Below are 23,466 nucleotides of genomic sequence, written 5' to 3'. Positions count from 1 at the left end.
AAATGAAATTCCTACTGATGTTATTGACGTGTAATGTTTTGTATTCCCCTCCTTGACTCCCCTATCCCTTATTCTCTCTCTCTCTCTTGCTCTTGTTTTCTCTCTGACCTCCCCCCGCCCCATGCCTGACCTCACGCCTTGTATTTTTATTTTTTATTCTTTGTTCTCAAATTGCACTGTACTGTAAATCTGCAATGATGTGAAGGGCGCTGGCTAGCCCAAGCAGCTGCCGCATTCTAATTGGTCTCCTTGAAGGAAATGGGTGCCGAGTGTCTGGGAGGAAGAAAAAGGACAACAGTCTGTCAGTCTTATCGGTCCATCTAGTCCTTTTTCATTTAACTCGCCTGTCGTTTGAAATGCTTGGCAGCGTGGGTCTTTATATGTGGCCGTGCGTGCGCATGTGTGAGTGCGTGCGTGCGTGCGTGCGTGTGTGTGTGTGTGTGTGTGCGTGTACCACCCAGATAAGCCACCTGTTCATTTATTCATTGAATTGAGTCGAAAATGCCAATGGCTCATCTCTCACTCAGGTGAGAAAGACTGTTGAAACCAGGGTATGTTTGTCATCTCTCTCTGGGCGTTGATTTCCTCTGAAAACTGGGGGCAATGTGAATTGTTTGAACTCTGTTTACTGCTTTGAGTATCTGTAAATATATTGTGCCATTTGAAACACGAGAACAACGGTCAAACAGGTCAGATAACGATTGTGTACAGATGAATTTTGCCCCATATGCCATATTTCACCTTTCTGCTGTTCAGAAAGTTTCCTCTGACTGACATTCAGTTGTCTGATGTATTTATGGAGATTTCTGTGATGACAGATGTATAGTTTCTATTCTACTTTTTTTCTTTAATGATACAAAGATAAATGGCATGCTACGAAAGGGTGTTTTAAAAGGGCATTACAGGTCTCCGCCTTGAAGTATTGACAATGCTACGATTGGAACACAAGGTGACCGCCATACCGATGTGTTCCTAATTAATTATATAAATGATCATATGTTTGATGCAGCGGGAAGAAGAAAAAAAAGTGATCGGAGACCATTGTCATCCTTTTTACCTGAAAAAGAAACTTGTGCCATTTGATACACTGGTTGTAATGACAAATCAGGCTCCTCTGACTTTAAATGTGTTGTTGTGTATAGTTTTGTGGGTTTGTCATTTAACTTTATTTTTGTAGGTTTGGCGTAATTCATGAGTCGGTGGGGTTGGATTGTGGGGTGGAGGGGTGGGCCTTGTATAATTAAAACCTCAAAGAAAGTCAGATTTAATTTTCTACAATTCATTGAGGTCAGTGTTAAAAGTTAGCTTTGTTCATTTTGACTCCTAGATTTGTTATTGATAAAAATTAATCTCCTGATTTCTCTGTAACACATTCCCTGATTAAGTTATGGCTGTAAAGACGGAAGTGAGTTTTGTTAAACTTGCAATTTAAGGTGAAGAGATGTTTCAATAAATTATTTCCCAACTCCATCAAACATGTGTTCTGTGATCGTAATTAGAACTCAGCGGCGGAGGTCATGTTGTCCCCGTTTGTTCCTTGACTACGATGGGCAGTAGCTCGAGGCTAGAGTGGGTGGTTGTGGTTGTCTAGTAGTCCCAAGGCTGCTGGTTTGACCCCCCACTCCGCCTGGTTGCATGCTCAAGTGCCCCCTAACTGCGTCCGTTGCTGTCTGAATAATTGTAAGTCGCTCTGGACAAAAGCGTCTGCTAAACGACGATGGAAGGACGACGCTCTGCCTTTCAAGTCGGCTTTACACCGATTCCAAAAACCCATCAGACTGTTGGGACCGCCCCTGCGGTCGTCACAAAATATGTCAAGAGAAAACTGGGAGCTTGATCATCTCCCAAGAAATTAGTCGAAATCTTCCTTTGCATAGTGTTTGCCAAGTGCGCACCAATGTAAAAAACACAATGCATTCATATAGAAAGAGATTTATTGACGCTGAATATGGTGACATCCGTCATTAACGTGCACTATTAAGGCGCATCATTTATAACTTATTTTTAACAGTTCCAACAACTCTTGCTTGTCATACTCAGCAACAGTGACTTCCGGCCCCACTGTCAGATCAGGTATGTCGCAAGAAAGCCGACGGATTTTCTGGACTCTTGATGCTGAAAACTCTGCAGCTGTAGAGCTTTTTTTGCAAGCGGTGAGTTGTTCCGTCAGATTCAGTGTAAAGCCCATTTAAAGTCGGATTCAGCGCATTACTGCCCCTCCACAAAAAAAAGCAAGACACCTTCCACCAACAACGGAAAGCGCTTATTGAGGAGCACATACATTGAATGTTTCTCATGAAGTGCCGGCGAAAGAAAATAGTGTTTTTGTTGATTTTGAATGACGGGTACAACTCTGAGGAGCAAGCGATGACCACGTGAAAAAAAAAAAAAAACCCACGGAAGAATTTGTTCGGCGAGCACTTCATTTTAATCACGGAGCTCCTCGCCGGAGCCAGACGCAATCTCGAGGATCTTCGCGTAGACCTCGACGTTTCTGGAGCCCAGGTAGGTACCGAACAGGGCCTGGAGCACCACCACCGCCCGCATCTTCCTCAGGATGGGTCGGCTGAGCTCCGTCCAGAACCGAAGGACGTTCCCCTTCTCCGGCATCGGCGCCGTGCTGTAGCGCGACGCCAGGCCGGCGTTGACGGGCAGCGCCAGGAGAAGCGGGTACAGCGCGCCGCCCGCCACGCCGACCAGCGCGCCCCTCAGCAGGACGCAGGTCGGACAGTTCAGGTCGCCGGACAGCAAGGGGGCGGACACCGCGGCGTTGTACAGGGCGTAGGTGGTCAGGAACGGAAGGACCGCCATGGGCACGGACGACGTGACGCGCCCTTGGGTGACGTTCAGCGCCCTCCGGTACAAGCTGTTGGACACGAGTCCCGCCAGCGCGCCGTTCCCCGCCAGGTACACCGGGCCGTAGGTGAACAACTTCTTGTCTCGCTCGGGGAGCTTTTCGTAGCACTCCAGCAGCTCGGCGAGCCTGGCACTCCGCGGCGCGTCTCCGGCGGCGGCGTTCGCGGACATCTTCCCGGGCTGCTTCTGACGACGCCTCTCCACGGACGTTGTGCCCTCCTCTGCGTCGAGATCACGGCGTCATCGTCCCCTCGAGCCGCCGTGGGCTGCCATCTTTATTTTTACCCAGAGTGCCTAGCGTGTCGCAGTAGGCGGGTCTTTGGTAGTGAAGGGCGGGCTTCGGGGCTTTCTTCCGGTGTGCGCCGAAACGAGCGGAAGCCAGAAGGCAGCGACGCCTGGTGGCCTCCGGGGGTTGTGGCAGCCACTTCAACTGGAGAGCTCTGGCGTTAATAAAATAATAATAATAAAAGCTTCGTGATTTTTAATTTTTTTTTTTTTTTTTATTAAAGTACTGCAATACGTGCGTCTGTGATAAAAGGTTCAAATGCCACGTCTAAGAGTGAAGGCAGTGGAAAGCCAGGCCTGTAATGACGGATTCTACAAAATAGTTTGGACCCCGCAAACACTGCGTGGATGTTCAAGTTCAGTTTATGCAGTTTGCGTTTACGATATGCATTTTTGTGACAGGAATTTAATCTGAGTGGGGATTGTGTTTGTCCAACGGATCCATCTTTCCAGCTGTGTACTCAAGTCTCTCTCTCTCTCTCTCTCTCTCCACCCCCCCCCCCCCCCACACACACACACACACATATATACTGTATTTATACACACATTTACACACACATATATACACAGATGTATATAGATATGTATATACATACATACATATGTATATAAATAAATACATACATACATACATATATACATATATACACACACACGTATATATATATATATATATATATATATATATATATATATATATATATATATATATATATATATATATATATATATATACACATACATACATACATACATACATACATACATACACACGCACACGCGCACACGCACACACACACACCAGTGACCAGTCTGTATTGTGCATTGAGTACAATACCACGGCGTCTCAGCATCAAGCATCTCATCGCGCATCACCCTTTATACACTGTATATACTATATACACTCGAAACACTATATATACTATATATACACTATATACACTGTATACACCAGCGATTCTCACCCTATGGGCCTATTGCAAGTGGGCAGCCAAATCGTGGGCAAAACACAGATTTTATTGATAAAATAAATACAAAATTATTAATTACAAAAATGTAAAAATTAAAAAAAACATTCATGGTATTTTTCTTTAAAACCTTCAAAAACGCATCATCTCTGATAGATAGGGACTTATGGTAGGGCGTACGACGTCCAAGCCCGACCACGATCGACGTGCACCTGTGCATTTTTGAACTTGAGGTGATAATCAAAATGGATGGTTGGTTAGCATCAGGCACACAGAAAAGGAAAGAAGTCTTTGGTACATCATCCACAAGCAAAAGTCCTGGCAGGACATCGGACAGGCGGGACACTCCTCCCTGTCAAACAAAAAAGAAAGGTTCGGAGAAAGTATAGCGCCGAATATTTTATCATTGGGATTTTTTTTTGGACAGGCACGGAAGATGAACCGTTAGCGCTGTGCGTGGTGTGTTCCCAGATTTTATCAAACAAAGCTCTGAAGCCATGTAAACTGCGGTGTCACCTCGCGACGAAACACCAACGGGGCATGTCCAAGCTGCCTGAATTTTTTCGATAATAAACTGGGCAAGAAGAAAGTCATCCAAACGTCATCCGTCCGTCATGTGTGGACACTGAGAACGCAAAGGCAGCAGAAGCGTCCTATCGGGTCACCCGACTCATAGCCAAGCCTGGTCAGCCGCATACAATCGGCGAGAATTTAATTCCTGGCAGATGGCAGAGAATGTGTTAGAACAGCTGATAACGAGCAGACGAGAGCGTCGTTTTTACGCCGTCCAACTGGATGAATCGACAGACGTCACAAATCTGTCAAACCTGCTTGCCTATGTAAGGTATGAAAACAACGGAGAGATAAAAGAAGAGTTCCTGTTTTACAAACCTTTACTGACACGTTCAACCGCTGATGGGCCACTTTTGGCATTCTGAACGCGTACATAGTTTCAAACAGGATGGAGTGTTCCAAATGTGTGGGAGTGAGCGCTGACGGGGCGCGTGCGACGCTGGGCCAGCACAGTGGAGGCCTCACCCGGTGAAAGCTGTGGCTCCACCCGTAGCATCTCTCCACTGCAGTATAGACAGAGCAGCCCTGGCTGTAAAGAAAATGCTGCAGATCTAAAGACTGTTCTAGATGTGGCGGTCAGAGTCAACCTCATCAAAAGCCGCCCACTGCAGTCACTTTTATTTCTCGTTTTGTGTGACGAGATGGGCAGTGAGCACAAGCAGCTTGAAGCTTGAAGTCAGGTGGCTCTCAAGGGTCAAGGTGCTGATGCGACTTTTTGAATTGCGTGACGAGGTGAGGGTGTTTTTTTCTCCACACAAAGTTTGAAGCTCGCACATCGCTTCAGTGATTTGGAGTCGCTGGCCAAATTGGGATACCTGGCCGACATTTTCGGCCACTTAAATGGACTCAACCTCAGTCTCCAAGGAAAAGCAGTGACCGTGTATAAGTGTGTGTGTGTGTGTGTGCGTGTGTGCGTGCGTGTGTGTGTATATATATATATATATATATATATATATATATATATATAAATAAATTTTATATATATATATATATATATATATATATATATATATATATAAATTTTACTGCATATATGTATGAAAGTATGTATGTGACGAATAAACCTCTTGAATATATATTTAGAGAGAGAGAGAGAGAGAGAGAGAAAGAGATATACATATATATAGAGATGTACATTTACATATACATATATACATATACATATATACATATATAGACATATACATATATATATACATACATACATACATATATATATATATATATATATATATAGAGAGAGAGAGAGAGAGAGATACATATATAGAGATATACATATATAGATATATACATATATATATACATATATCCAGATATATAGACATATACATATATATAATATATACATATAGATACATATACGTATATATACATATACAAATATATATCTTGCTGTATATATTGTACAATAGACATGGAATAGACACACACACACACACACGTGTGTGTGTGTGTGTGTGTGTGTGTGTGTGTCTATTCTATGTCTATTGTACAATATATACAGCAAGACAATTCATAAAATACTGATATTATGTCAAAGAAAATGAAAATAGTGGTTTCGAAAGAAAACCTACAGAGACGCCTTTGCGACCGAAAACTTTATCTCGGTTTAACTGTTGCATTTTGATATTTTCACACCGCGGTAACGTCGCCAAACTTCCAAACCACTTCCGGTCCCGTGGTACTCGTAACGGGCCGAGCGCCCCGTCCCCGCTCGGCTCAAGAACACTGCGCCATCTTTGAACGGGATTCCGTAGAAGTTTCGCAGATCGTGTTTTGTTGTTGTTTTTTTAAAGAATTCGTTTGTTTTGTTTTTTACGACCGAATAACCTGCTCGTTTGACACACGTCGTTGTTTAATGAATGTGAGTATGCATGGTTGCTGTTTGACAGGGCGCAAAAGCCATCCCGTAATTGAATAGCGTCGAATATAATCGTCGGCTCCGTGCGGGATTAGCCGCCGTTAGCTCATGTCATTTCGGCCCCTTCGACGATATAGTATTCACGAGGTATTTGTTCGATCGATGTAAATTAAACTGGTTTTCAGGTTAAACACGAACAACGCGGTTTGCTTTAGTCCGGGAGATAATTCCTCTGTTTACACAAAGGGTTAGCCGACGCTAGCCACGACGAAACAACGACGCAAAGGCCCGTAAGCCCGTCTCTTACTCCACTCGCGTCCGTCCAATTTCCCGAGTTCGGCGGTATCTGCGGCTTCCAATGAAACAATTGTGTTAAATGTTCCCCTCAAACGGCGCGGGCGGGACGTTCACGCATTCCCGAGTTAAGCCTTGAATTACGTCTCTTAATGTTGTAAAACGGCCGCTGCCCTCATGGCGGATGTCTGGCCTGTTGTTTTCCCCCAAGCCTTCGAAAAGTGCGTCAGCATCGAAAGCGTTAACGTGCAACAACCGCAACCTGCAGCTTTGTGTTTGTGCTTTGGCTTCAACAACAGTGATACCATTAACAATATATCATATCAAATATAATGCAATTTGTTGTTAATATGAATCTTTCGGTAATATAATCGCAATATATAACGTGATGGGTTATTTAAGTCTGATAATGTTATTGCGGGCTCAGCGGTTAGCGCTGTTGTATACGTGGAAGCCCATATAGAAGTTAGCAGGATGGGCAAATGTAGAGAAATTATATCCCCGGGGGGTATTAATAACATATTATATTTCTAATAACAATACAACACGTACAAATTGCCACACGGTGTCACTATACTTTGACCATTTCTCCAGGAACTGTCTTGTTCCTAATTAAGTGCGATACTTAACTGTTATTTGGCACAAATTATTATTTCCCCCAAATAGTTTTGTTGAAACAACTCCCCCCGCAGTCTGTGCCACATAGATGTGAAATATGTACAAAAATGCCCTACTCAATCAGAAGTCCTAGGCTTTCACTTCGGAAGGCTTGGGCAAACAATTCCCGGGAAAGTCCACTCTTGAAGAAAAGGGTAGTTGCCTACATAGTTCCGCCCCTCCGGTAGCTGTAGCAACCGTATCGTCATGTGATGTCTTTGTGACTTCACAACTCTCCCCCTATAAGGGCCGAAATGCAACCCGCCTTACACCAGGGCACAAACGTAAAGGACGGCGTCAGTGCTATGTGCTGCGGGCGCTTGTCCAGTTTGACATATTAAACATGCGCGCCGACCTTCCTGCGGCCATCACCACCAGGTTCCTCCAGGCGGAAGTAAAGGACAAATCTCATCTCGTAGAGTGATATCCACGGCGGCCCAACAATCATATCAAATATGACAAGTGTTTGTGCTTATTGTACATAAGAGGAAAATGCTAATTGTAAGACCTAACCCTCTATTCTCTTCCACTCAAGTTCATCTACCATGATGAGTGGAACGTTTTTATTTTTAACATAAGGTATAAAATAAATTAATGTAAACATAAGGGAAGTACGATTCAAGAGATTTGGAGCCTCATCGCTTTATCCTATTTTTTTTTTTTTTTCTTGCTTCATCGCCCCTTTTTACAATGAATAAATTAAATAATTAAATGAATGGCTACACTCGAGACCATATAAAGAGCAGGACATTTTGACAAAAATGTCATAAACACATGTATGAATGACCACACGGGGTAAGCACACTGACAGTTCTCCATGGATTTGTCCAGTTATGCTTCCTAGATCAATAGACGTGCACGGATGCGCTGCCATTTTGTAACACTGAATAATAGTGTTCTCTTTTGTTGATTTTCAGATGCGACAGTCAAAGAGAATGCGCTCTCCAGGCTTGTGGCTCAACGAGTACAGCTGGGAGGAGAGGGTCGAGAGCCGCAAGCGGCGGAAGAGAGACTCCCATAGCAGTGAAAGAGAGAACAAGTCCAGACGACTGCACCATCAGAAAACCTATGAAGGGTAATAAGGGTTAATTTTCCTACTGATAGGTTATTGGGGAAATGATTATTGTTGTATTTGAAGAGATATGTCCTGATCAGGTTCTAATGGTTAGTCATACCTGTTCAGTTTGCCTCAACTAGTATGATTCAGAACCAGTTGTATCAACTTTTGAATGTGCTAAAATATGTTTGTTAGAAACATGTTTACACGTTTTGTCATTTTAATAAGCAGTAGTATGTCATAAATAAAGTGGGTGGGTTGGTGGCATTTTATGAACTTATAACCAGGGCTGTGAGTTTATTTTCATTTCAATGTACTATTATTAGCTGCCAATCATTTGGGGCACCCCCCCCCCTTTTTTTTTTAAGTTGAAACCGTTGTATACTATAGAAGTTTCCTGATCTAATCTAATTATAATTCCCCCTGAGGCAGACATTTTCCTGGAAGTGACAAGTGACACCACCAGGGTGCTAAGGCTCTAGAGTTTTCCTCTTCTTATTTAGCTACATAGCTGCTGATATTGCCAATACAACTGAGTGCCACGGAGGAGCTTAAATACAACACAACATACACACCAGCCTTGACAGGTTAATATTAAACTCAGGATGGCACTCAAATGTCTATACAAGGAACATACACTAAGATTCAGAAGCCTTATGTAAGTCAGCCATTTCTCAAATTAGTAGGTTTTTGGAAATTGTATATGAGCAAATAAACACTATGGTGCCATTTAGGTGTTTAAAACCTCAGAAGCACTCAGGGCTTAGGGGAATGTGTAGGATCCCATTACTCCACCAGCAGACCACTGAAAAGCTGCCTGCCACATCCAATCTCTCAACTTTAAAATTCCCCAATGTGTTTCAGTTGGCGGTGTATGTGTTTTTTAAGGGAATTGTGGAGTTGGTCATGTCGCTTAGCAATACATTTTTTTGATTTAATTCAGCCAACTAATGCAAAATCGTTATTCATTCACATCCTCATTAAAGTTCTATTCCTGAAGTGACGATCCCGCTAATAAAATTAATTACCCACAGCTTCTTATATTGAGCCAGGATATGGGGTGTTTGGTGACTGTAAATCAGTACGATGCTAATTTGAAATCTTACGTAAAGGGTTCTCTGGGTAGGGTGTCAAGCACCAGGCGGGCTGTCAGTACATTGCATCCTGTTATTGCAGAGAGGGATCTCTGCAGGAACCAACCTTTGTTGCTCTGCCTTCTATGTCTGATTGCGGTGTTTGTCTCTTGTTTTCTCTGCCTCCAGGCACTACTTGGAGACCCGCAGCGCAAACCAAAGGCTGGGCTCCGGGGATAGGCGGCCCCGCGAAGCCAGCGAGGACATGGCGTGCGGCGAGCGGGACCGCGACTGGCACCACTACAGCAAGTCGTCCTGTCGGAGCGGCCGCAGCCGACGGAGCAGCCGCTGGCAACGTGACCGCGGGCGCGGGCGCAGGCGCAGCCCCTCTAACCACAGCTCCCACCCGGTAAGCGAACCTCCTTCTCTCCCCCTGTCTCCTCTCTCCTTCCTAGAAAAAAAATATGGATAGGGTCATTGTCACTGGTGTTCAGAGTATACTCTGCACCCTGTTCTTTGTCTGTTTTGTTTTTCTCAATTATACATGTGTTAAAGTTATAGCAGCCTTAAGAATTAAAGCATAGTTTTTTGGTTGGACCCAGTGTTAAATTGTAGTGTGCTAAACTCTTTTTAGGACATAGTAAATATAAATGATAATGAATAAACTATACAGTTGTAAAGGAACATCTAACAAAAAGCATTTTTTTAAAGCCTGTGATTTGCTTATATTTATTTCTGTACTTTTGAGAGTCTCTCACCTAAAAAATCTTGTTGCCATGTTTTTCTTCTGTAACGCACACTATGTGGTGGCTGCCGCCCAAATGCCTTTCTCTGGTGGGGCTGAATTTGAATTTGCTGCTCCGTCCATTCGCCCGGCGGCGTTACCGATCGGCCCGAATCTATCCACCCCCTACACCTCCCCCCCTTGGCCCGGTTGAATGAATGACGATGATGTCGCGGTGTTGTGACGGCCCCGGTGCTGACTGATGATGGGTTGTTGTGATGGCGGAACGCAGAGGAGGAGCCATCGCCGCAGGAAAAGATCCAGGAGTGTTGAGGATGATGGCGAGGGTCACCTCATCTATCACAATGGAGACATGCTGAGAGCGAGATGTATAGAATATATACCTTTTTCTACCGTTCACTCTGTTTCTTTCTCTCACATTCTATCTTGTTGTCTGGATTGTTCATTTGAAATCAAACATAAAAAAAAAAAAAATACTAAATGGAAGGAGGCTAATTTCCTCCGCCAGTAGCCTTAAGTTACCTGAGTAGTGATGTGTGACTGCAGTGAAAGAGAGAGTGTGTGTGTGAGTGTGTGTGAGTGTGTGTGAGTCTGAGTGTGTGAGTGTGTGTGTGAGTCTGAGTGTGTGTGTGTTAGTCATTGGCCTGAGCAGAGTAGTGCGACGCCAGGCAGCAGGACAGTGTGTGTTTTGCCATCGTCACTGTCGGGGTTCTAACTATGTTTCTTCGTTCCCTGTAGATGAGATTCTGTCCACTCTAGGAGAAGGTGCCTTTGGGAAGGTTGTTGAATGTATCGATCACTCTAAGTGAGTATCCGGGGAGACGGGGTTTCCTCATGGATGGATGATGTTTTTTGTTTTTTTCCACCTCTCTTCACACGTAACCCTTTGTTTTTCTCTCCAGCGATGGTGCACGCCTAGCTCTGAAGGTCATTAAAAACATTGACCGCTACCGGGAGGCGGCCATGTCCGAGGTCGAGGTGCTTGAGCAGATGAACTCACTGGACTGCGATCGAAGATAGTAAGCAACTATTAAATTACCCACGGTTTCCATTAAATCCTTGTGACGGGCTTTCTGCCAGGTCCTTGAGGTGCTTGTACTCCCTGGTTTTGTTTCAAATCATGACTTTAACATTTTCCAGAAAGCTAGGATTATATTTTAGTTAATAAAGATCACATTGAAAATGCATTATTTGTTTTGTATGAAGTCCTTGAGAAGGGGGGGTGCTTAAAAAGGTACTTGAAGGTCATTTTGTAATGCCAGAATGAACCCTGTTATAACCAATCCCCCATTGTATTTTTCCCCCCCTTCCCCCAGTGGGTGTGTGCGCATGCTGGACTGGTTCGATTACCACGGCCACGTGTGCATCGCCTTCGAGCTGCTCGGCCTCAGTACCTACGACTTCCTCAAGGAGAACAACTTCCAGCCGTTCCCCATCGAGCAGATACGGCACATGGCTTACCAGATCATCAGGGCGGTCCGATGTGAGAGGCGCACAAAGTCAAATGCAATGTGTGATTTTGAAAATGCAACACATGGCGATGTTGAAATTCAGTGGTTTCCTCGAGAAAAATAAACAGAATAACAAAAAGCTTGGGACCTCTGACACCTGCTGGAACTCAAAATGAGCAGTTTGTGCTTCCACGTGCTTTGGCTTCATTTGCTCTTGAAATGTTATTTTGTGTAACTTTGATCTCGATCATGTTATTCATCATCTTCATGTGTTTGTTTTTTTTGTTTTTTTCTTCCCCCTCTTCTTTGTCTAACTTGGTCATTCTTTATGCTCTGTGAGCCTAAAAACCCATTTGGTATTTCTGGGAGGGGGGGGGGTAGAAACACTTACTGAATCAACGTGGTACTGAAGTTGTCTTCCTTGGTTTTAATTTGTTTATGCACTCTGTCTGTCTTTCAGTTTTGCATAAGAACAAGCTCACACACACAGATCTGAAGCCTGAGAACATTCTCTTCATCGACTCCAATTACAACATTGAGTACAACTCCAAATTGGTAGGTGTCCTGTCTGTCTGCCTTCTGTGTCCTGTCTGTCTGCCTTCTGTGTCCTGTCCCACTTGGTGTGTTTGAGCTGCTCCTCTGCTCCCGTCCTCAGAGAAGGGACGAACGGACGCTGAAGAATCCCGACGTCAAAGTCATTGACTTCGGCAACGCCACCTACGAACAAGAGCACCACACCTCTGTGGTGTCCACACGGCACTACCGTGCCCCCGAAGTCATTTTGGGTGGGTGTCCTGTTTCTAAATGCACAGTCATGCTGGTTTTGTTTTGTTTTTTTAAATCTATGTAAAAGGATTGTATTTACTGTGGTTCTCCGTGTTTCAGATCTGGGCTGGGATCATGCCTGTGACGTGTGGAGCATTGGCTGTATCCTCATCGAATACTACCTGGGCTCCACCCTCTTCCAGGTGGGTTTGGCGGCCAAGAGCACCGCTCCACACAAGCACGTCTCCACCGCTCCTCCTCATCTTTGTCTCTCATTTTCTCTCTGCTTCCTTCAGACTCACGACAGTAAAGAACACCTCGCTATGATGGAGAGAGTCCTCGGCCCCATCCCAACAAACCTCCTGCAGAAAACCAGGCAAGAACATCCCATAACCCATCCCATAAAATTCTGTCTTGAATTAAATTGTACAAATACAGGGCCCTAAATGTCAGTTAATAGTCTTAATTTAAATTGCATTAGGTGTTAAGACTGAACTTGAACTGAAATTAAGTGGAAATTAAATCTTGATTTAAATGAACAAAAACATGAGATTACAATGTGAAAAGGTCTTAGAGTATTACATTGATCTCTCTGAATCTCAAATAGCTTTGAGGATCAGTAGATTTCACTGGATTGACCTTCCCTGACGTGTATTCCACCGTGTAAAAGTATGTTTTGTTGTGAGTCTGACTCGGTGCTGTTCTGCAGGAAGAGGCGCTACGTTCACCGCAACAAGCTGGACTGGGACATGCACAGCTGCTCAGGCAGATACGTCAGGAAGCACTGCAAGTCACTCAAGGTAACGGAATATAGTCCATAATAGTAACATTTATGTTATTTTGGTACTTGCGCCGCATCAGTGTGTCACAAAACAACAATAAATTCTCATTTCCTCCCGTCCTGGCTACGTCAGGACTACATGGTGTCCCCCGGCGAGGAGCACCAGCAGCTCTTTGACCTGATCAAGCAGATGATGGAGTACGACCCGGCCAAGCGCTCCAGCCTGGCCCAGTGCCTGCGACACCCCTTCTTCTCCTGCTTCAACAAGAAGAGCTCGGGCTCCTGAACCAGCGCCCGCCCCCACCTTCCTGACTCTCTGGGAGAGATAGACCTCCACGTGACTGCATCAGTCCACCTGCCTCCTCCTCATCCTTGTTTTCATCATTTGTAGCTTATTTGGATTCTGCTATCATGATGTACTGCCCCCCCCCCTTTTCTATGGAATTGTACTATTTATCATGTCACTGTTATGTAAAATGTGTTTCCTCAGTATACATTTTGTTACTTAGAACCCCTCTCACCGAATGTAGCTTGACGAGTCCCCTGCCAAATTATCAAGGTTGTGATTAAAATCTGAGCAAATAAGTTGCCGTTATTCTTTGTCCCCACCAGCGTTGGGTATTGTAAATATTGTTTCCAGCGGGCCAACCTCGACATTATTCATTGGTTTTTCAGTTTTCCTTTGCGTCTTTTTCTGTGTGTGATGGGATTTGTAACTTTTGCAATCACAATGTACCTTTTTCAATAAATATCTTAACATGCCGAAGTGGTCGCACTCGATGTTCTTTCTGTGGCAGTACCCGCGCCGTGCTGCGGGGGGGCAGTAGAGGGCTGAACACGAAGTTTGGAATTCTCAAGAAGCCACTAAAGAGTTTGAGTTGTATAAAGTTATTACCATTAGTAATGCACGTCTCCCCTGGTGGTGCGTTAGCTATTTATTTATTTTGATTTTTTGCTGTTACATTTCTTAACTTCTCAGGTTAAGCTCCCCTCGTGGTCTACCTCAGATTTTATTACTTTGACTAGAGGTCAAAAACTTCTAAAAAAAAAATACATCTAAAACCTACTATAAACGAAGTCGGGTAAGTTATCTAAAACCGAGCAAAAGCTCACTGCCATTGCTAATATTAATTTCTCCCTCGTTTCCAAAAGAAGAGCATGAACTGTTGTGACTGGCTCCAGTCCGCGGCTCCCCACGTGGCCAGCAGGGCGGGCACATCGCAGCCTGTTGAACCTGCAACTTTTTGGAGAGACAAACAACCTTTACCCACTGCTGCTCTCACATCCAAACACTAGCGGGGAAGGTAGATCTCTTGAGTTTTTTTTTTTTTTGTGTTTCTATTTTTATTTTATTTTTTTAAATATTTGGTTCGGATCCAGATTCCAGATCTCTCCAATCTGCGCGGGGCAGAAGCGCACGGTGCGTAAAAGTTGACTGGTCCTGAGCGCACTGTCCGGTCCAGCTCGTCCCGTTTGGAGTTTGCGCGAATCAAATTGACATCAGCGAGCGAGGATATCTTTGGCCTCCTTGGTCGTCATCGAGACGAGTTAAACAACTGGATTTCAGCATGGATCCAGCGGGCTGCCCCAGCGGAGACGCCAAGCCGGTGGTGTGCCAGTGTGCGCCCAAGCCCGCGGTCCGGCGCTGGAGTCCGTCGATGTCGGTGTGTCTGTTACTCTCCGTGAGCTCCATCGGGCTGTGTCTCCTGACGAGCTTCAAGACCCTCCAGCTGGAGAACAGGCTGATGGAGATGGACAAAGCCTCCGTCCTTTACGCACCGCACGGCGCCTTTCTGACACAGGATGGATCTCTGGTGCCCGAGCTGAGCGCTTCCGTTGAGAAGCTCCTGCAAGAGGTAGAATAAAGGCTGCTTTCATACACCGCAGGGATTAAAAAAAAAAAAAATCTGTGCTCCCGGAGTTCTGTGTCGGAATAAACCAGTGTGCGTAAAGCGTGCGTAATCGCGTGGAGACCTGCGCTCACCACGAGTCAAACGTGTTTTAATTGTTGGAGGAGGATTGTCTCAAACGTTCAAGGTTCAAATACGCACGCAGATGGCCAATTAGTTTGCCCGCAGATCCATTAATAGGTGTCATAAAAGCTGCTGAATGGCATGGGCATGTCATTATAATTACAAAATAGTTTTATTACTGCCAGTCAACAAATATGTGTTCTCATGATTATGGACTTTGAGATTTATTTCAGTCATACCTGTCTCTGCTTCCTCCCATTTGTAATGGTGTTTGTTGTAAATAATTAAAAAATATATATTTTATTTTATTATATTATATAATATGTTCAATATTTACTCTGTTTTTTTTCTCTTGGTTTGTATTGTTATTATTATTATGAGCAATGGTTCTCAACCTTTAAGATTTTGTCTCTGGCATCCCGACCCGAGAAGGTGTTTTTATTGTTAGCTATGGTTAAATTCCATACATGTCTATGCTATAGCTCTAGACATAACAGTGAAACTTTGATCAAGGTGCTGAAATAATGGTGAAGTTGAACTATTGATCATTTTGCTGGGGACCCCCCGGAGCCTCTCGAAAGGACCCATGTGGGGTCCCCGGACCAGAGCTTGAGAACCACTGTATTAAGGCGCAATCGTGTGAATAATAGGATGACGCTGAAATGTTGTTGTTATCCCCCCCCCCCCCCCCTTCACACCCCCAGCAAATGGTGACGGTCCCCAAGCACCGGACAGCGAGGGACGCTGGTCAAGAATGCTCCTGCCCTCCAGGTAAGTGTGGGTTCTGTGTTTTCTGATGGAAGAATCACCGTGTCCTAGTTCCGCGTAGGACCTTCTCCGGACAGGAGGTTAGGTTCTGTGGGACCTCGACAGGCGCCTCCCGGGCCGGGGGGGGGGGGGGGGGGACATCCAGTATGAGCTCTGTGTGCCAGGTTTTGCCGCGCGGCGTTCCACAGGGCTCCGTGTTAGATCCTCGAATGTTATTTCTGCGGCGTCCACCTCAAGAGGGTGACTTTTTAAGAAAGCTGGTATTCCCTTCACTTTGCAAGGCCGTTCCTCGCTGCCATGTTGAGCTCCCTCTGCAGTGTGAGAAGTGAGCGTAGATCTCTTTGACATTATTGGCGCGATTCGCGGCTCTGGGTAAAGTGATTTCCCTTCTCCCTGGCGCGTGAAAAGAGAAGCTCCTCTTCAGTTGTGGGTGTGTGCATATTTGGATATAAAAAAAACCAGACATGTGAATACCTACCGACGTTGGGATCGTCAGGACTCATTTAGTGTCCTCATAATCTCATAGTTAATCTTCAAATGTTGTCCTCATAAATTAGAGTCCCCATAAAAGGTCTTCAATGCAGTTTTTTGTTTTTCTGTTTTTTTTTTACATTTTTTAAATATTTCACATGCATCTCCCGATTTACTCTCACGATTCAACGATTGTATAGGGCTGTTTGAGGTCTACCTTATCCCAGCTCAGACTCAAAAAGCCTTTACCTGAATGTGTGTGTGTGTGTGTAGTTTCCCCCTCTTTTTTCACGTGTATGTACATTTGTTTCAAAACATTTTGCAACGTAAGTGGATTCACGTCCCCGTGCCTCGGGCGAAGGAGGCATCCTGGTTTGGCACACACCGTGTTTTATGTTCTGTAATTGCTGTATTTCAGGGTCAAGCCGACTGACTTGGATCCTTATCTGGCGATTGCAGCCCCACCTCCCCTGAGCGGTCCCTCTCTCGCTCTCTCTCTCTCTCTCTCTCTCTCTCTCTCTCTCTCTCTCTCTCTCTCTCCCTCCCCCCCCCCCCGGCCCCCTCTCTCTGTCTCCCTCTGTGTCTGGGTGTGAATGGCCCCTGCAGCCTTTCAGAACAGGTGAAACCGTTCAGGGAAGTGGAATTTCTGGACCACTTTCAGCACATTCCACTCTCCGGTCTGAGAGAGCCGCTGAGCCTCAATAACCGAGTGGCGTGCTGCCGCTCTGTTGATTCAGTTGTTGCCCTGTTTGTGTCGCGTGCAATGAAGCTGACACAAGTTTGTCATCTTTATCTATATGTATATACCATATATACTGTATATATATATATATATATATATATGATATAAACACCTTCAGCTCAAGGGCCAAAGAAAGCCTAATGTCTCGTTCGAAACCGAATGAGTCACCCCCTTAAAAAGCGTCTCCATCAGAACAACTTATTCCCCGCTCTACAAACTGCTAATGCATCTTAACGTAATCACGTAAAGGCCTTTTTCATTTTATCAGATGTCGCATCCCATTTTCCTGTCCATTATGCGGAATTGCTGTGGAATTAAGTGGTTTTTGGTGTTGGAATATGATGCAGCCGCAACTATTCAGGAGTTTATTTTGAAGTCCGCTCTCCGCAGTATCTGACCCCAAAGCTGTGGTGTTTTGATGCTGCTGAAACAAAGGGCTATTTTATTTGTAGCAGTTTGATGCAACCAAATGCCTGCAGACAGCTTGTTTTGGGCTTTTTTTTTCCCACCATGTACCAACAATTAGATTGCTCAAGTCAGACCTGCTGAACATTTCTCGAGTAAACGTGTTTATTTCGGAGGGAGGGTTTTACAGCCAAGCAACTTAAGGGATGGGTTTCGCTCTGTGCCTCGGGTTTGCACGGCCGCTGCCAATTTGGAACCAACCTGCGGAGTTGGGTTCTATCAAGGATGTGCGTGTGTGTGTGTGTGTGTGTGTGTGTGTGTGTGTGTGTGCGTGTGTGTGTTTTTAGAGTGTGTTTTAGTGTGTTTGTTATGAATCCTTGTCCTTCCTTGCTCCATGTTTGCACCCATTCTCACCGTAATACCTCTTTGTGTCTACTACGACAGTATGTACACATCCTCGACCCCCGCCCCCCTCTCCTGTGTGTGTGTGTGTGTGTGTGTCTGTGTATTTGGGGTCTCTGACGGTCCGTCTCTTTGAGGGGGCCGATAGGGGCTCCTCTCTCAACACGACTCTGTAAGAGGAGCCTTTCTGGCTTTAGCAGCCACTCTTGCTGGCTGTAACCTGAAGCATTCACAGCTAGGATCATAAGCCAAGGTATGTGTGTGTGTGTGTGTGTGTGTGTGTGTGTGTGTGTCTGCATAACACTATCACAGGATGAGCGGTATTTATGCCGTTGAAGCTATGTCTTCTCAGCAAGGGGTGGGGTGGGTGGGATTGGGAGGGGTGGTGGTGGTGGCAGTGGGGGGGGTCACCTTTCAGCGTTACTGCCACTGTGGTCCAACAGGGGGCAGCAGTTCTGCTGCTGTCGGCTCCTCCGGCTCCGTTCCTTTTTATTCCCCTAATTCGTCTCTATGTTCATCAAACGAGGCCACCGGCTCAGTGCGAGATGTTTGACACATCCCTCCATCCATCCCTCCATCCATCCGCCCATCCATCCATTTCAGGGAACGCAGCTTCAAGACACGTGCTTGTCGTCCTGATGTGACGAGCCAATGCTCATGAGGCTCAGGCAAACTGGGACTAGGAGTCTCCCACTGCTTGAGAGCTTCGGGTGTTTGCAATTAACAGTCCCCGGCCCCTAAACTTGTATACACACTCACGTACGTTTGTGCGAGTAGACACACTCGCACAATTTGTTCGCAAGAGCACAGACAAATTCATTACTCACGCTCTCTAATCCCCATCCCCCACACCCCTAGCCACTATTTCCCCACAGTTACATGTACACACACACACACGCACACACACACACACACACGCACGCACACACACACACACACACGCACGCACACACACACACACACACACACACACACACACACACACACACACACACACACACACACACACACACACACACACTCTCGCCTATTCTCTACCTTATTAGAACCATGTGTTAGTCTGTACGGGAGTTATGTAGTGGGGGTGTGGGGGCATTGTCATCTCTGCAATTTGCATCAAAAGCCCATTTAACAGGTCTACTGCAGCAAGCGTTTGCCCCCACACTTTAGGCACCAGCCCAAATATACATACAAGCCAACCCGGTCCCAATAGTGTCAGGGTCACCCAGTCCCCCCAGTCCAACCCCCTAACCCCCCTCATCACCGACCCCCAACCCCCTCTGGGACAAAGCCGTTTCCCACCCTACCTCAAAACGGCGGGAGCTGAAACTTGACCGTCGGATGTAAATGGTCACCTACGCGCGAGGCGATCCCTCCAGGGGGCCGTCCTCAAACGCACGCGGCGCCTCGTGTCGAAATGCGCAGGTGACCACGTGGCGGCGAGATTTGCCGACGAGTAATTGCACGTCGGCGCTTATCTCGTAAAAATGTGTTCGACGACGTAATTAGAAACGAAAGCCCGGGCGAGCCCCAAGACTCGACTTGTCGTCTCGGTGAAGCCGGGGCTCTCTGAGGCCCGAGCGGAGTAGAATATCTCGAGCCGAGGTGTCGCGTACGCGAGGGCGAGAGGTCACGGGGGCCACTTGCTGGGAGACAGAATAAATTTTCATCAGATAACAGCTCATTTGGAAAAGGAGACAGACACCGATGTGTGTGTGTGTGTGTGTGTGTGTGTGTGTGTGTGTGTGTGTGTGTGTGTGTGTGTGTCTGTGTGGGTATACGGTATATGCGTCTAAATCTTCGCTATGCATGCTAAGCTCACAACACGGCACTTGGAACTAACATGTACAAAATGTAAAGGAACAGCATCAGCGATCGATGTCCGGTTGAATAATCCCGAAATCACGACGCCGCAATTCATCCGGACCCCGAGGTAGTCCGCCGGCATCCTCCCTGCAGGTTGGGGGGCAGGGGCAATCCTCCAGGTATGGGCTCCCAAAGCTGCGAGCTCACTTCTGGGGATGTGGTCCTGCGCCACCCTCCTCCTCCACCCACACCCCCCCCGTCACCCCTTACTTGAGGCTGCATTTGATTTTAAAGCCATAATAAAGCAGACAGGAAGCGAGCCGTGTATGCCCTGCTACCTGTACAAGCTCTCGCTGCAGGAAGGAAACGTAAGCCGCTTTAAAGGTCCACTAATGGCCCCCTAAAAACAATAATCACAGGAAATTTTTGAGTGAAAGCTCATTTGGGATTGTGATTGTTGCCGAATTTCGCCGTACGTATTGAAACCCTGTGGATATAGGTTCTGCACCAACCCCCCCCCCTCTCTCTTTCTCTCTCGCCCGCCCATATACTTTTTTAATGTGTCTATATTTGTTTGTGTGACGGCTCCCGGGCACAGACAAGGGTTTCGGTGTCTGCTCGAGTGGCTCTCTATCCGCGTCGCTTGAAAAATCCGCAAGTGGATGAAGTCTGTTCGGGAGAGAGAGAGAGAGAGAGAGAGAGAGAGAGAGGGAGAGAGCCCCGACATCCAGGTGCCTTATTACGTTACGCTGCGGGGCCAGGATATTTCAAACCGGGGGAGGGAAAAACATGTAAAAAAATGTAAGATTAAATTAAGTCTGCTGCGCGCACACGCACACACACGCTCACACACACACACACACACACACACACACACACACACACACACACACACACACACACACACACACACACACACTTCTACACAGATTTCACACCAGGCCGCCAGTTGTTGCTGTTTCCTGACTATAGCGCCGCATGTGGCATTTCCTATACCTGTAAATCTCTTCTCGTACGGTGCAGAGTGGATGCCGTCGCCATGTGCCAGCTTATACTTATTTTTTATATATATTTTTTAATAGAGTGGAACTAGGACAGGGTGAAGAGTTAAAAAGTCATTTCTGAGCGAGAGGACTGAATCCCAGTAGGATCCCAAGTCTCCCAAACACACACATGTGTGCGTAAAATTATCCTTGACCCTGTGGTAGCGCACACAGCATGCACCCCCCACCCCAGACACACACACACACACTCACACACCCACAAACTCAGGCACTAACTAATGCCTCTATCTCTCATCGGCCATCTTATTAAAGTTAGCTTTGTAAAACCACACTGTTTGGCATGGTGGCCCCGCTTGCACATTCTTCCATTCCAAAAAAATAAACAGGAGGACGTCTGGTGCAGGACGCGGGACCCCCGGAAAACAGAACGGAGCTAAAGGGAGAGGGAGGGAGCCCATGGACGGAACACAAAGATGCGCGCACACACATACACGCACGCACGCACGCACGCACGCACACACACACACACACACACACACACACACACACTTGGATATGATGTCATTGAAAGTAGAGGTAAGGGACACATTCATATTAGTGTGATGGAAATATTTAGCATTTATAGATTGAAACACACGGTATGGGGCAAAGCAGGGCCTGGGAAAAAGTCATTTATTGAGTCACAGTTCCAGAAAAACCTGGCTGCGTTGACATGATTGTGTATCTCAGAGAGCCACCTCTCACAGCAAGTTTATGCAAAGCTCTGGAATTGGAAGGAATGGGGTAGACAGACAGAAACATTCCAAGCAGATCAATGACCACAGGAAACATCAATGAGCGTGTTTGGCAACACGGATGTAAATGTTTCGAAAGGAAGTTAAAATTTGCGTTGAGTAAAACAACGGGATGGATATAGATAAAGATGTAAAGGTGACCTTAGTTTATTCCATCTATCATTCCATCTATCGGCCTATTTTGTCAAGGAATTTTCATCCAAGGCTATATATTTTTAATTATTCTGTGATAAGTGAGGATAACACTTTATTAATCCCTGGGGAACAATAGGATTTGTAATATTTATTTATGTTTTTGTTTTTTTTCATTCATTATTTGATTCGATTTTTTTCAATTAAATACATTTAATCAGATAATTTTCATATTATGTATATATCCACACCATCAAGTGGGTTTACATTCAGAATGTGTATAAACATACACTGATCAGCCACAACATTAAAACCACCACTATTAACTACAAATATTGTGTCGCTCCCCCTCGTGCCGCCAAACAGCTCTGCCCCGTGGAGGCATGGACTCCACAAGACCTCTGAAGGTGTCCTGTGGTATCATGCACCAAGACGTTAGCAGCAGATCCTTTAAGTCCTGGAAGTTGTGAGGTGGGGCCTCCATGGATCAGGCTTGTTGTTCCAGCACATCCCACAGATGCTCGATGGCACTGTGATCTGGGGCATTTGGAGGCCAAGTCAACACCTTGAACTCCTTGTCATGTGCCTCAAACCATTCCTGAACTATTTTTGCCGTGTGGCAGGACGAGTTATCCTGCTGAAGAGGCCACTGCCATGAGGGAATACCGTTGCCATGAAGGGGTGTACCTTGTCTACAACAATGTTTAGGTAGGTGGTACATGTCAAAGTCACATGAATCCACATCCACATGAATGCCAGGACCCAAGGTTTCCCAGCAGAACATTGCCCAGAGCCCATCCACATGATGTAGAAGAAAATGTGATTCATCAGACCAGTCTGCAGCTACACAGCTCCATACGCAGCAAGCTGTGATGCACTGTGTGTTGTGACACCTTTCTATCATAGCAGCATTAACTTTTTTTACTGATCTGTGCTACAGTAGCTCTTCTGTGGGACTGGACCAGATGGGTGCCCATGACCCTGTCGCCGGTTCACCGGTTGTCCTTTCTTGGACCACTTTTGGTAGGTACTAACCACTGCATACCAGGAAGACCCCACAAGACCTGCTGTTTTGGAGATGCTCTGATCCAGTCGTCTAGCCATAACAATTTGGCCCTTGTCAAAGTGGCCCAGATCCTTACGCTTGTCCATTTTTCCTGCTTCCAACACATGAACTTCAAGAACTGACTGTTCACTTGCTGCCTAATATATCCCACCCCTTGACAAGTGCCATTGAAACAAAATGAGCAATGTTATGCACTTCACCTGTCAGTGGTTATAATGTTGTGGCTGATGGGTGTATAGTTTCTCCATTATCTCATGTGTCAATGTTATGCTTCTATGCTGAGATTGTACTTTCAGCACTTCAGACACCAGTGTTGTGAGCAGAACGTCAAATATGGAAGCCATTAGGATGTTTTATCTAATTTTTCCAAGTGGCAGGTGACGAAGTGAATATTATATTTATATAGCTATTTAATTGAGGAGAGGGGGGACGAAAAGGGGAAAAAAAACAAAAACTTGAACGCCTCCTTGTGGCCTGTACGACAGCCGCCTGCTTTGGTGGTGAGATTAAACTCTCCCGGGGGCTTGTCCAGAAGTG

The 23,466-nt window shown here is 45.7% G+C and overlaps 3 protein-coding genes across 3 annotated transcripts in view; 2 read left to right on the top strand and 1 right to left on the bottom strand.

Annotated features, from left to right (window-relative positions):
- Positions 1-1,922: 1,922 nt before the first annotated feature.
- On the bottom strand, positions 1,923-3,139 carry tmem126a (transmembrane protein 126A). Its single transcript, XM_080007757.1, has one exon. It carries the CDS (start codon positions 3,025-3,027, stop codon positions 2,428-2,430), a length of 600 nt encoding a protein of 199 aa, XP_079863883.1. The 5' UTR covers positions 3,028-3,139; the 3' UTR covers positions 1,923-2,427.
- Positions 3,140-6,425: 3,286 nt separating this feature from the next.
- LOC307235607 (dual specificity protein kinase CLK4-like) lies at positions 6,426-14,128 on the top strand. The gene is made up of 13 exons (XM_080007746.1): positions 6,426-6,546; positions 8,412-8,569; positions 9,814-10,033; positions 10,641-10,737; positions 11,108-11,174; positions 11,272-11,388; positions 11,686-11,852; positions 12,281-12,375; positions 12,476-12,605; positions 12,706-12,788; positions 12,882-12,961; positions 13,295-13,385; positions 13,500-14,128. Exons 1-13 carry the CDS (start codon positions 6,541-6,543, stop codon positions 13,650-13,652), a joined length of 1,464 nt encoding a protein of 487 aa, XP_079863872.1. The 5' UTR covers positions 6,426-6,540; the 3' UTR covers positions 13,653-14,128.
- A 727-nt stretch (positions 14,129-14,855) lies between these two features.
- Positions 14,856-23,466, top strand: part of LOC307235606 (uncharacterized protein) — a 117,016-nt gene continuing 108,405 nt past the window's right edge. Inside the window, exons 1-2 of the mRNA XM_080007745.1 lie at positions 14,856-15,222; positions 16,044-16,110. Of these exons, the coding sequence (XP_079863871.1) occupies positions 14,935-15,222; positions 16,044-16,110 (355 nt within the window). The 5' untranslated portion in view covers positions 14,856-14,934. The remainder of the gene's footprint in view (positions 15,223-16,043; positions 16,111-23,466) is intronic.

The sequence above is a fragment of the Zeus faber genome, assembly GCF_960531495.2.
Source record: "Zeus faber genome assembly, chromosome: 10".
NCBI lineage: Eukaryota > Metazoa > Chordata > Actinopteri > Zeiformes > Zeidae > Zeus > Zeus faber.
The sequence above is the reverse complement of the archived record's forward strand: the minus strand, read 5'-3'. Positions and strand labels throughout refer to the sequence as shown.